The 13,443-nt window shown below is 33.8% G+C and overlaps 1 protein-coding gene across 1 annotated transcript in view; it reads right to left on the bottom strand.

The window, feature by feature from the left end:
* Positions 1-12,653, bottom strand: part of Art7 (arginine methyltransferase 7) — a 98,766-nt gene extending 86,113 nt beyond the window's left edge. Inside the window, exon 1 of the mRNA XM_035352940.2 lies at positions 12,197-12,653. Within this exon, the coding sequence (XP_035208831.1) occupies positions 12,197-12,372 (176 nt within the window). The 5' untranslated portion in view covers positions 12,373-12,653. The remainder of the gene's footprint in view (positions 1-12,196) is intronic.
* Positions 12,654-13,443: the final 790 nt, after the last annotated feature.

Genomic DNA, 13,443 nt, shown 5'->3' with positions numbered 1-13,443 from the left:
AAACAGATTTTGGAATGGTTAGGTCATATTTTGCAGCACTTCCTGTTTTGTTAATTGGACTTCAAAACATACCTTCGCTTTGTAGATCCTTTACATATTAGTAAATATATATCGGAAATTCTATTTGACATAATCAAAAGTTCAAGCTCTTTTATAAAATTGCTCTAACAGTCTGCAAAAAATAATAAGCCGGATCCAATTCGAAGATTAAGGAACAACGCAATCTGCAACATTAACTGAATTAGATAATTTTAGCTCAGCTTATACCATCCGTTATACATTAAGCGTACATGCATAAACGTATTGTGCACATGCGTACACGCATATTCGTGACCGTAAATGTGCGCCAACACGACGCATGCGCAGAAAGTTTGTAGCTTTGAGGCCCGGATTATAGATCATTTTGGATTATGGGTGTCCGAATTAACGACATTTGACTGTATATATATAGTATATACACACACACACACACACAAAAAAAAAAAAAAAAAACCCTAAAACAAATTATACGTTCAACCAATTATTGGTTTATTGTAGCAAAATCCTCATCATGGCTCCAGAAAATGTAGTCCATATCCTCGAAGTCTTCCAGAACCAAGCCTTGGGCATAATTACTGGGGCAGTGAGATCTACTCCCATTCTTTCAATGTAGCTTTTAACCGGTTTAGAAACTGTTCATGATTTTAACAATAGAAAAGCGATCCTATTATACCAGAAGCTGGTACATTTGTACGACCACACTTTTTGAAAGAATTCTAATAATGAAATTTTTAGAAATCTTAAAACTAAAATTGGCTTTATACAAGCTGCTTAGAGAAAATCTGATGCTTTGGAACTGAATGGAGATTATCTAATTTTACCTCTCCATGTTGTTCCTTGAAGTTTTTGAATTTGAATATAAATCTTGATCTTATTCAAACAATTGTTAAAAAAGAAAATGAGCAATTCAAAATTAAGATCTATTGCAATGGAAACTATTTGGGCTTGCTATCCTCAAAATAAGTGGTTGTGTGTGTACGCTGACGCCTCTATGTTAGAGAGAGCGTGCAGTGCTGGAGCAGGTATCCATAGCGAGCTTTTTAGTTTCTACTTACCAATGGGCCCTCTTACTGCTGCCTTTGATGGGGAAATCGAAGTCATTGTTGTGGCTATTCAACAACTATCAGTTCCTAGCTACTCTTTTGTAAAGGTAGTTATACAGTCAGATTCCAAAAGTGCACTTCAAGCTCTTCTGAATAATCAAAATAGCTCCCAAAGAATCTTAAACTGTTAGTCTTTGCTTAAAGCAATAGCACACAGAATTTCTTTTTAATGGATTTCAGCCCACTGTGGAATTATGAGCAATACAAAAGCTGATACATTTGTTAAGAAAGGAACTTTGATAATGCAATGCATTAATTGACCACTTTCTTTTCATATGACTAAATTGTTTTTAACCTTACTCTTCAAAAAATTTTTATGCAGGATATGATTTAACATGCTATGGATAAGAGAAGGAGGATTCAGGAAGAAGAGACAACTTTCACACCCAATTTTCCAAGAAAGAAAGCAGTAACTCTGTTTAGACATCTGACCAGACATGACTGTTTGTGAGACCACCTCTACAAAATTGGAGTCGCGAATTCCTCAAACTGTATTTTGTGCAACTCTAATCAGCCTAAGAATTATGAACATTTAAATAATTGTATTGCACTTTCTCGATATAAGGACATGGTTAAAAAGTAATGGACAGCCTGCGAACTAATGGCTTAAGCACTGTGGAAGTTTGGCATTTTTAAAATAAATAAATGTTATACAATATGTGTTGGAATGTGAATGCAGAAACACAGGTGACAGGTGAGAGCAGAGCCGGACACACAGTAGATATAAAGAACGGGGGGGGGGGGGGAAGTTATCTTAATCATGGGGTAAAAATATATTTACGGATGCACCTTGGTAATAATTGGCGATTTTTGGTGGTACATGGACATTGAGTTTGTGCAATTCTGTGACTTGTTATTTTGGCTTTGTGTAGTGGTGATTTTTACTCCAAAAATCGCTGCTACACAAAGACAAAATAACAAGTCAAAGAATTACACAAAATCGGTATCCATGTACACACTGACCTATTTTCACTTAAAAAAAAAAAAAAAAAAATCGGAGAATTGCACAAACTTAGCACTGCGCAATCCCTTGATTCTATCCATGTATACATCGACCTATTTTCACATAAAAAAAATCAGAGAATTGCACAGGCTAGACATTATGCACTCCCTTGACTTTGTCCATGTACACATCAATCCATATTCACTTAAAAAGTCAAAAGAGCAGTCTACAAAAAATATATAATCTCGATAAACCGCATTTAAATCAAACAATGAAATAACATAAAAGAGGAAATCCATCTTGGCACTACACAAAGGAAATATTCACTTACCTTACTTACAAATTATTTCCGTGTCTCAGTTAAACAAAATTCCTTAACAGAATCCCAAAACTTCCAAAAATTCTGTGAACTATAATCTATATAAAGGCGTTGCTACATAAATTCACAAAAATAAGAGTAAAAAATATCCTCCGTAGTGGCGGTATCTTTCCACGTTCGACCATACACATTTCCTTCCTACAAACAGGACACTTATAATGGCTACTAAGTAAACCTTCATATACACACCAGTCAATTGATGCTTTTTTCCTTTTCGTTCCAAATCGTACAGAAACTTCAAATTAGTCTAACCACATTCAGCCATTTTATCGTGTAAACCACAAAATAACAATGTACTTCTTGTCCAAAATCTAACAAACAAGCTTCTTTTGCTTTCCAAATCTTTTCCTATCATTCAAATTCACCCAATTACATCATAATAGGTTTCCGTAGCATTCAACTACTCAGGTTACCATAAATGAAAAAAAACTTAGCGATAATCCAAGTGGCACCCTTAAATCTACTCTAACCTAATCATGGATATTTATATGAAATAATGTTTGATATTTAAAGAATTGTTCAAATGTATGACCACCAACTGCAAAGCATGCATTGCAACATGAAATGACTGGCATACATTCTGGTGATAAGAAGAGTAAGTCTGCATTTCATAAATGAGATCCATCATCACTATGATGCATGTTTTGTGACTGCTGGTAATTCCTTTGAATAATTTGAACATTTCTCATAAATATCAAACATTTCTTGAAAATATCAGTGGTTAAAATGACTTTTTGTTTTCCATGTTCTTCACATTTAGGGCATTTCCACATTTATATTTCATATTCCACCACACATTATATTGAATGTTACTTTTGTCCTATTCTATCAACTCTTAAAATGTTTGACCACCAATTCTGTTACACCCTGCATATATATTTACTTCCTGAATATACTGTTGTAATTCTTTCAACGCAGAAAACCAGTCTTTTAATTTCTAATAAGAATAATTTGATTAAAACACCACATTCAAAAAACAAATCCAAAAGCTCTGTATAAATAATATCTCTGTTTAGTATTGCTATCTTATACGGGACAATTATATTTCTTCATTTTCAGATTTAAACATTAGATCATCCAGAAAGTTCTGCAGTTTTTCAAATTGAAGAGCATTTTCCTGTTTTGTTGCTGATGGCATGGAGGGTCCTTGATTGAAGCAGATATGTAAATGTATTGGAGGAAGCTTTGCTTGGATTCTTAAACGAGAAAAGCAACAATAGCACAACGATATGTGGTTCCAGTATGATGGCACCCCAATTCATTTCACTCTTTCTATTCAGCAACACTTGAATTCAGCATTTAGTCAAAGGTAGATTGCTTGTGGTGGTCCTATTCATTGCCCTGCATGTTTGTCAGACTTGTCTTGCCTAGATTTCTTTTTTTTTTCGGGGGGGGTATCTTTAGAGCTTGGTGTATGAAACACCCATGACTAATGAGGCAGATCTTGTAGCATGCATTAACATAGCTAATGCGATCTATCATGAGAGTCCCATTAAATTCCAAGAACTAAATGATTCTATGCTGTACTAGTGTCATGTTTGTATCATAACTGGTGACTTTAAGTTCAAACACTTCCTGTGACCTTCGAATATGGCAACTGTAACAATTTGCTGATTAAAATATTATTCTTTACATTACTCTTTCATTTCTTGTGTTTTCTTCTTGGCGCACTAGCACATGAGGATTGTGCTTCTATTCCTATGTTACTATGCAATTCCAAATTATCCTTGAGTAACCCACTTCTCCCAGAAGTCTGTACACACCTAAGCGAATCAACCTGTGTATGTATATATATATATATGTGTGTGTGTGTGTGTGTGTAGGAGGAGGAGTAGTAGTTTAGTTACAGCAACATAATTAAAAATATGCAATTATAATAATCAAAAGCAGAGTGGCAGGTGCTTACACCATGATAAAAATACACGACACAAATAATACACTCTAAGACATAAAAAAAATGATGCACCAAGCAGGAGTTTTCCAAATGGGATGAAAAATCAGTAGATCCGACGCCCACTGCAAAAAAAATCTGCAATCTATATCTTCCATTCTAGTGGGCCAATTGATGAAATTAAACTTTCATTTTTCATGTCTCAAAAACACAGCTTAAGATATGTATCAGATTTATATATAGCATTCTTCTAATAATAATGATAATTCTTCTAATATACTATTCTTCTAATTCCAAATAAAATTCACCCATTTTTATGATTTATTTTTAAGATTTGTATTTTTAAATTTTTCAAAAAAAAATTTGAATTATAACCTATACATGTTTTGCCATTATCTTAAAGTAGATGTATTTTTGGTTGATCTTTACATTATGGTAACTTGTCGTTTTTTTGGCGAAAATTTGGCGACCAACTCTCCTACAGCAACCCTCTATTTTTCTTTCCCGCCGCCATTTTGTCTTCACGAAGTAAAGACATGTTTCTTTTCTTTTTATCTACTGAACACTTCTTCCAACAATCTACTAGCCGAATTACACTTATGCTAGAAATTTTATCTAACAAAACTGCTTAATCATGACAAATATTCACTGCAAAATTGGGAAAAAGTGCACAATACCATACTCCTTACGCGTTTTTCAAAATAACACATACACATAAACCATGTACACGCCGACTTATTTTTACTTAAAAAAACATACCAGAATTGCACAAAAATGGCATTGCGCACACTCTTCACTATATCCATGTACACTGCTTTTTTTCTCATAAATTAGAAAAATTTCACGAAAATACATGACAATTTTCTCAATCTTTAAACCCGGTAAAAAGAACATATATGAAATTACCTGATCGCGAAAAAGTATTTACCCTTTCCAAATATGAACATTTCCACATATAAAATAAATAAAATATCCAAAAACTTTTACCTCTAAATCATCTATTACATTATACACGTCACCAACGAATTCATACCGCAACCATTACAAATACTTATTGTCAGATATTTAAATTATTTCCATGCACGTTTACTTCAACTAAAACGTATACCAAATTCCTACAAACATAAAATTCACAAAATAACTATCATTTAATTAAAATATAATTAAATTCAAAAACACTACTTAAAATATAAATGAGCACATACATTAAATTAATACATACATAAATACCCATTTCGAATTCACTTTAGTTACGGCCATGGGATCCAAAAATTCACGAACACTGTTTCACACAACACAGAATAAAGCCAAATACAAAATTTCCAGATTTTTTCCCGATTTCCCCCCTTTTCCGATTAAAGAACCGTAATTCGTCCATTAATATCACATGACATATCCCATGATCTCTCATTTCCCTCACACAAAATAATGCGTAATCGGAACTGTGCACTGCTCACATTATTACCAAAGTGCCAGGTAGTAACCTTTATCGCCTCCAAAATGTCGCCAAACTACCAGTTACCATATTGTAAAGATCAACCGTATTTTTTAACCATACCTTCAAAAAATTAAGAGTTTTTTTATTCAAAATTTCCTAAGATATACATGAATTTACATTTCGGCACATCTTGAAATTTGGCGTATTTATTATGAGCAATAATAACGAAAATGTGGTTTACGCACCTTGTTAAAATTATTTGAAAGTGTGAACAATGACTTTTTTCCATTCGTGGGCAGTGAAGAAAAAGGAAAGGAAAATATGTTGTTATAAATTAAGAAGTTCGCCAAATGAATTATTCTTGGTGCAAAACAGAAAAAAAAATTAGCCAAGATAAATTTTAAAACTTCTCCATATATTTTTGACCAAATATTACAAAATTTAATATCCAGGCATAGTTTGAGTCGTAGAATCGAAATATGGAAAAACATTGCCATGTTATTCCATAAAAAGTCAAATTTTGTGTCAAAATACCTATGTTAGAAGAAAGCTATATATAAACCTAATATATATCCTAAGTCGCACTTTCGACACGCGGAAAACACAATTTGAATTTCGTCAATTGACCCAGTAGAACAAGACATGTAGAACTGTTCCTTTTTTTTTTTTTTTTTTTTGTGCGTGTGCAGTGTACATGTAAAGAAAAATAAATGATTGCAATTTTAGAAAAACTGAATGATTTATTCAAGGGACAAAGCTTTACAAATTTAACAAGTCAATAATGCGTTGATCTACCTCTGGCCCTTATGCAAACAGTTATTCAGTTTGGCACTGATTGATAGAGTTGGTGGATGTCCTCCTGTAGGATATTGCATCAAATTCTGTTAGTTGGTGCATTAAATCATCAAAATCCCGAGCTAGTTGGAGAGACCTGCCCATAATGCTCCGAACATTCTAATGGTGGAGAGATACAGAGATTTGGTGGCCAAAGTTTGGTTGGGTAAGCATGAAGACAAGCAGTAGGAACAGTCGCTGCATACAGGCAGACGTTATCTTGCTGAAATGTAAGCATAAGCTGTTCTGATGATTGATCGGTTCTCACGTTTCAAGTAGCATCGCTCCTATCCAAATGTCAAGAGATTTGCTGATTAGACCAATTGGCTTCTTTGAACCCAACTACACATCTTCTCTTAAATGCTGACATACCAGCACCTGTATAAGAGACATAGTTACCATCTACCTGAGTACATGGAATAAAATTTGCAAGAATTTATGACCTGGAATCAAAATTTCTCCTCTTTAATATCCTACCAGTTGTGCATTTAAGATGCACTGCAGCGCCACATGTTCATTAATTGGCTGCCAAAATTCAAAATTTTGCATTTTCTGTCAAAACCTGTATGCATATCAATTAGTGTCCAATTTGCATTATTCCTTCATGGTGCATCTTTTTTTTTTGGTCTTAGAGTATATATGACAAAAATTAGAATATGCAGCTGTACGAAACACAGAGAGTTTACTGAAGATGGTTGCTGGTATTTCTGAAGGTCTGATGAAAATTGTTATGTCCCAAATGATGGTAACAGTAAAATGGGGCTATGCCCAGTTCCTTACGAATCCGCTAATTCCTGTTTGACATCTAGATATTGGTCTGAGGATGTAGTTTTGTATAACTTGAAGTTGTTTCTGATTGGTCTTATAAGACAAGACCCAAATTAGGCATAGCTTAGTAAACAGTTAGTAAATGAGTAACTTGTTATCTATAGATAAAACATTGTTCACAGCTGGATCAGCCATTAAGCAAAATAAGCACATGCTTAGGCATCAAAGAAAAGGGGCATCATATAATGATCCTTAGAAACTCAGGAAAGGAGGCCCACTAAAATTTCCTGGTGTCGATTTTACTATGGAATAAATATATGGTGCATGCCAACCAAGATCGAGGATGATGGAATGGATAAAAAAAAAAGGGCATAAATTATGCAGGTGCCAAAATGTTTTATGTGCTTCGGACCTCTGAAAGTTTGAATCAAACCGAGATAAATGACGCATCTAGCTCAAGCAATGCAGTTCCACATAGGTGAACATTTCAAATACTTTTCTTCTTCCTAGTGGCAATAATAGCAGTAGACTTCGCATTAATTTAAATCTTCCAGTTGATTAGCCAGGTCTCAAGAGCCTGAATGTGATTTTGTAATGTTTGTAATGGTGGATAAAAAAAAGCATAATGTGGTTTGATTACAGAATTTCGAAATGTGATCCTTTTTTAACCCATTAACCGCCAAAACTACAAGGAATGTTTCTTTCTCATGAAAATAATAACAAATATTAAATTAAGCATTTATAACATAAATTTACATTGAAAATAAAAAAAATGCTCTTACCTGTGGAAAAAGCGAGTGTAAGACTACGGATGTTTAGAGAGTAGGATTGTACTCGTGTAATGTTTCTTTTGAGTGGAACGCAGGATTACTTTTTAGCTGTATAACGTTTTATAAATTTACAAATCACTTTACTTGCAATTAATTTAATATTAAAATAAACATTGTATTTCTTTAACAAATACAGATTTTTTTCAATTGAAAGATTCAAGCATGAAATGCTTAAATACAATCATGATGTAAAGCTACATTACATACTTTGCATCTGTAAACAGTCTGGCTATGGTACTCTTCACAACAAAGTCTTTTGTTATCAACGGACTTTACGATAAAATGTCTACCATCTCTATGCAATGGTTTTTTAATGCTGAATTTACTAGGTCTTCCTGTTGCTGATCTATTTCTGGCTAATTCTACACTCTCAATAGGAGTTTTCAAAAGGAATAATGCATTCTCCCGTCTGAAATATAAAAGAGTATATTTCCAGTAGTAAAAAGTGGTGATATTTAGTAAGTTTAGATACGGTCTCACCTCATATAATTTATCAGTATTGTCAATTTGACTATTGTCAAATGCAAATTCTGCTTCATATTCCTGTACTGCAAACGTGATATCGATTCTTGTACAACAGGAACAGAAATGTTCTTATCAAAAGACCAATAATTTTTTTCTTGAGGTAAAGAATGATATCCTGTAAACAATAATATTCCAATAAATCTTCTCATATAGGCTTCAGATGCAATAAATTCTGAGCAATGTTTTTTTTTTTCTGAGTGTATATATTTGTCTGTTCAACAAGAAGAGAGTAAATGTCTAAACCAAAAAGAAAATCGAAAATCTGTGCACTAGTTTTACCTTGTGTTTTGTCTTTTATAATTTCTCTTCTATCTCTTTCTTCATGTTCTTCCTGAGACATAACTAACAGTTCCTTTTTTATTCACTTCAAGATTTCAGTCTTCTGCTTTTTAAACTTTTTAGTATGACTATAACTGCTTTTAGAAGGCTGAAGCTTACTTCTTACGTGAATTTCAACTTCCTCAGCAGTATCATTAGGTAAAATATCATTTTTCACTATTTAAAACAATCCCATTCCTTTCTTCTTCGTCACTAGCCTCTGCAATTTCTGGGGGAACAACAACAATATCAGTTTCATTCTGGTCATTATTAACATTATAACCATTTATTTCTTCATCAAAAGATCTTTGAAGGGCTTCTTCTAATGTAAGATACCTCATTCTAGGCACTTTTAAACAACCAGAACATTGAAAAAAATGAGGGCTAAGCTTTGGAATATGGTAACAGGTAGTTTGGCAACATTTTGGTAACATTTGGAACAACAACAATATCAGTTTCATTCTGGTCATTATTAAGATTATAACCATCTGTTTCTTCATCAAAAGATCTTTGAAGGGCTTCTTCTAATGTAAGATACCTCATTCTAGGCATTTTTAAATAACCAGAACATTGAAAAAAAATGAGGGCTAATCTTTGGAATATGGTAACAGGTAGTTTGGCAACATTTTGGTAAGGCGATAAAGGTTACTAGCTAGGACTTTAGCAGTGTACATGGATAAAGTCAAGAGTGTGCGCAATGCCATTTTTGTGCAATTCTGGGATTTTTTTTAAGTGAAAATAGGTCGACATGTACATGGATGATACCGTGTATGTGCAATTCTTAAAAATGCGGCAAGCAGTGGGCGATTCTACACTTTTTCCCAATTTCGCACCTAATCTTCGTCATGATTAAGCACTTTTGTTCCATAAAAGTTCTAGCATAAGCGTAATTCGGGTAGCAGATTGTTGGAAAAAAATGTTGAGTAAAAAAAAAAAAAAAATGCCTTTACTTTGTGAAAACAAAATGGCGTCCAAACAAAAACTAGCAGGTTGCTGTAGCAGGGTTGGTCGCCAAATTTTAGCCAAGTTACCATAATCCAAAGATTAACAAGAATGAGTGAAAAAGGAGATTGACTACTCGTTTCCTGCTGAAGTCGTGTCAGCGCAACGCCCGTTTTCCCTTCCTTCCCAACACAAATATGCCCACCAGCGGCCGAGCGGTAAAGACGCTGAACACTGGTAGTTCGGTCTGAGGTTCGAATCCCGCGAACGGGCTGGCTGCATGGGCGTTTTCGTGGTTTTCCCCATGTGTAACGTGTATACGAGCCAGTTTCCCTTAGAAAGTCCTCCACGAAAGGCACCCCTCCCTTTAGGCAGATAGCCCTCGTGTGCTTTGCCATAATTAAATACACCAACACCCAACACAAATATAAACATCTGACTGATGCAATGTTCTGATAAACGGTGACCTTGATTAAAAATAGATCACTCATAAAGATGGCAATTCTTTCGTTAAATATTTTCAGCAAAAATACCCGGTCCAAAATTTTGCTTAAAGTATGAGATTAATTATTATAAACAAAATGATTGTTGAAGGCAAATATTTTTTTAAAGAAATAATCTTCATAATATTCCCTACACAAAATCATCTGCTGGTATAAAATATCTTAGGTAGTTATATTTATATACGCATTTATTTTGACCATTGCGTCAACACAACACCAGCGGCTAATGGGTTAAAACAAAATAAAGAAGCTGTGTTATAAGATTATCCAATTCTTTCACCTTTTCTCGATTAATTCTTCGAGTTCTCCTTCCATATCTGAAAATTCTTGCTGCAACTGGTTTTGCAAATTGTGTGATTTTTATAGCTTCATTTACAGTTGCTGGTAATCCTTTAAAATTTTTTATGCCTTAGCCAATGCCCACATGCATTCAGTGCAGATAAATGAATGTTGAATTGCATATGAATGAAATTCTAGCATTGGACAAATTAAATGGAATCTATTAAGATAATGCATATGTATATGCAAAATCATGTTCCACAAATCTGTGCTCTAGATGAGTTTACTGTACCAATGACATTCAGTTACCCTTATTTAATTATGTTCTTAGAAATACATATATCAGTTTTAAAGATGGTTGCAATGAGATTTCGATCAAATTTTCTTAGACATCAGATGCATATTAATTTTTAATTACGACAGCTATAAATTACAGCATAGCAAAGATTAATTTCTCACGGTATAGTCAGAAAGGAAAAATTACTTGCTTATATATTAGACATGTGGTAAATCATGAAAGAATCTCATTTTCCTCAAAAAAATAAAAATAAATAAACAAGGAATTTGATCCAGGAACCACTTTAAAACCTTCTGAGCCTGAGGCCCTACACTGTCTTTTAACTGGGCCTTGCTGCTATTGGTGCCAAAATACAAAGGGAGAACTACCATTATTTGCAGTTTTAACTGTTGAGCTACAAATGACGCTGAGGCATCACAACTTAAAAGTAAATCAAAAACTGTCCAGTTCACTGAACTGGAATAATAACAAAATAGCATAATCTTGTTTCATTAATTATAGGCAATGATGGAATTCATCCACTTCGGCAGAACTGCTTTATAAATATTTTAAGTTCGTCAAGTTGGGTTTTCATCCGCAGAGAACCCATTGGCGCTTCCGGAAAGAACCCGTTGGCGCCGTTGCATTAACTTGCTTCCGTCAAGTTAATTGTTCAATGTTAAAATTGAATTTCAATATTTTATTAAGCAATTTATCATTACTTGACCACTGATTTCATTCTTATTTAGCCAGCGAACCGGCTCTTAAAATTTGTGAATCTCACCACTCATAATATGGGTCTTTATTTCAGTTAAACTGTAACATACAAAGGTTAAAATACAATAAAATCCCCAGCATTCTAGAAATAAACAAACACTGTTAATCACAATTAATGGGCTGCAATAACGGATGGTTATGGACAAGTGTAAAGCCGGATAGAACTTCAAAACAGGTCAGGCTTTTCGTAGATGTTTACTTCAGGAAATAAATAAATGAGTCTATGTATAAAAATAATATATGGAATTTTTGTTATTCTGACATTATCGATCTGAATACAATGAATACAAATCAAATTAACAGAAAATGAAATTTTGACACATAAACAAAATCTATGTAACAAAGTATACCTTGCGATTTCTTGATAGAAATCATAGTGTTCAGGTGCTCTAAACCATTCTTTCTTACCGCACACTAAATTAACCCTACTTGTAAAACTACTCATACTTTCAGAAAATATTTTCCAGTAAATGTATCTGTTAAAAAATATCCAACTGCACCACACGTGTTTTGCAATACAATTCATAAACACCGGTATCGTATCATATAAAAAAGTTGTATCGATCTAAATACATGTGTTTCAAAATGTACTCTTAAAAAAAGTCTAAATTCAAATAAAGAACTTATTATATAAACGACGGAAAAAATTAAAAAAAAAAGTCGGCCTTCTCCAAAATGAGGAAACTTCAGAAATAAAAGCACGTTTATTATTTGCGTTAGTGCGGACTGATAGGTGGCACTGCAAAACTTTTTGCGTGTTCTTGCGAAAACAGCCTTGACCTAACCTCCTTGATTTTTACCATGTTTGAGCTAGCCATCCGACGTCGTACGGGTAGACACTTCCTCGAAAAGATCCACTTCCAGCCTCCTTGGTAAAAATGCTAAACGTACGACTGGTTGCGCAGAGACCATCTGCGCATGTACATGACAAGCGCCTAGATATTGGGTTCTCATCTATCCCAGAGTTCTACACTCTCTTCGCTCGTAGTATGTCATTTCCGGTTGTGGGGAGGGATCTCAAATGATAGAATAGCTAGTGAACATCCTCGTATTGCAATTTTCGTAGTCGAGTGTTTACAAGCTAATTTGATCAAACATCTCTGATCATTTTAAAACAAAACGGTCCTTTTCAGGACCAAATGATCACTTTAATAAAGAGCCCTTTTCAGAGCCAATTGTTCAATCTGATGAAAAAAATCAAACAAATTCGGATATGATTACATCAAACAAGTTTCCATGCGGACGTGGGAAATTCATTTTTTCCAAATTTAATTTGAAAAGGCATGTAGTAAAATGCCATCCAACGGATGAATACATATTGCAGTCTCTAAATTTAAAAGTATGTGAAACATCCAAACTCAAAATATGTGACTCTAGTTGTAATGGTGATCACATTTCAACTAAGAGACAGTATAAATGTCCTTTGTGTAAAGGGGATTTTGAAAATGAGCTGATAAATGAACACTTTTTACAAGTTCATGATGTAAAACTTGAAACATCAGAATTAAAATTTGAATCCTATGAACGTTTTCTTGAATGGAAAGATGATTTAGAAAATAAAGTCGAAATTTATCTGAAAACCAAATGCCACTGGTAC

The sequence above is a fragment of the Stegodyphus dumicola genome, chromosome 8 (assembly GCF_044657685.1).
Source record: "Stegodyphus dumicola isolate Sdum_Otavi_A_Nest chromosome 8, ASM4465768v1".
NCBI lineage: Eukaryota > Metazoa > Arthropoda > Arachnida > Araneae > Eresidae > Stegodyphus > Stegodyphus dumicola.
Note: the sequence above shows the minus strand (reverse complement) of the source record. Positions and strands in the feature narration are given on the sequence as shown.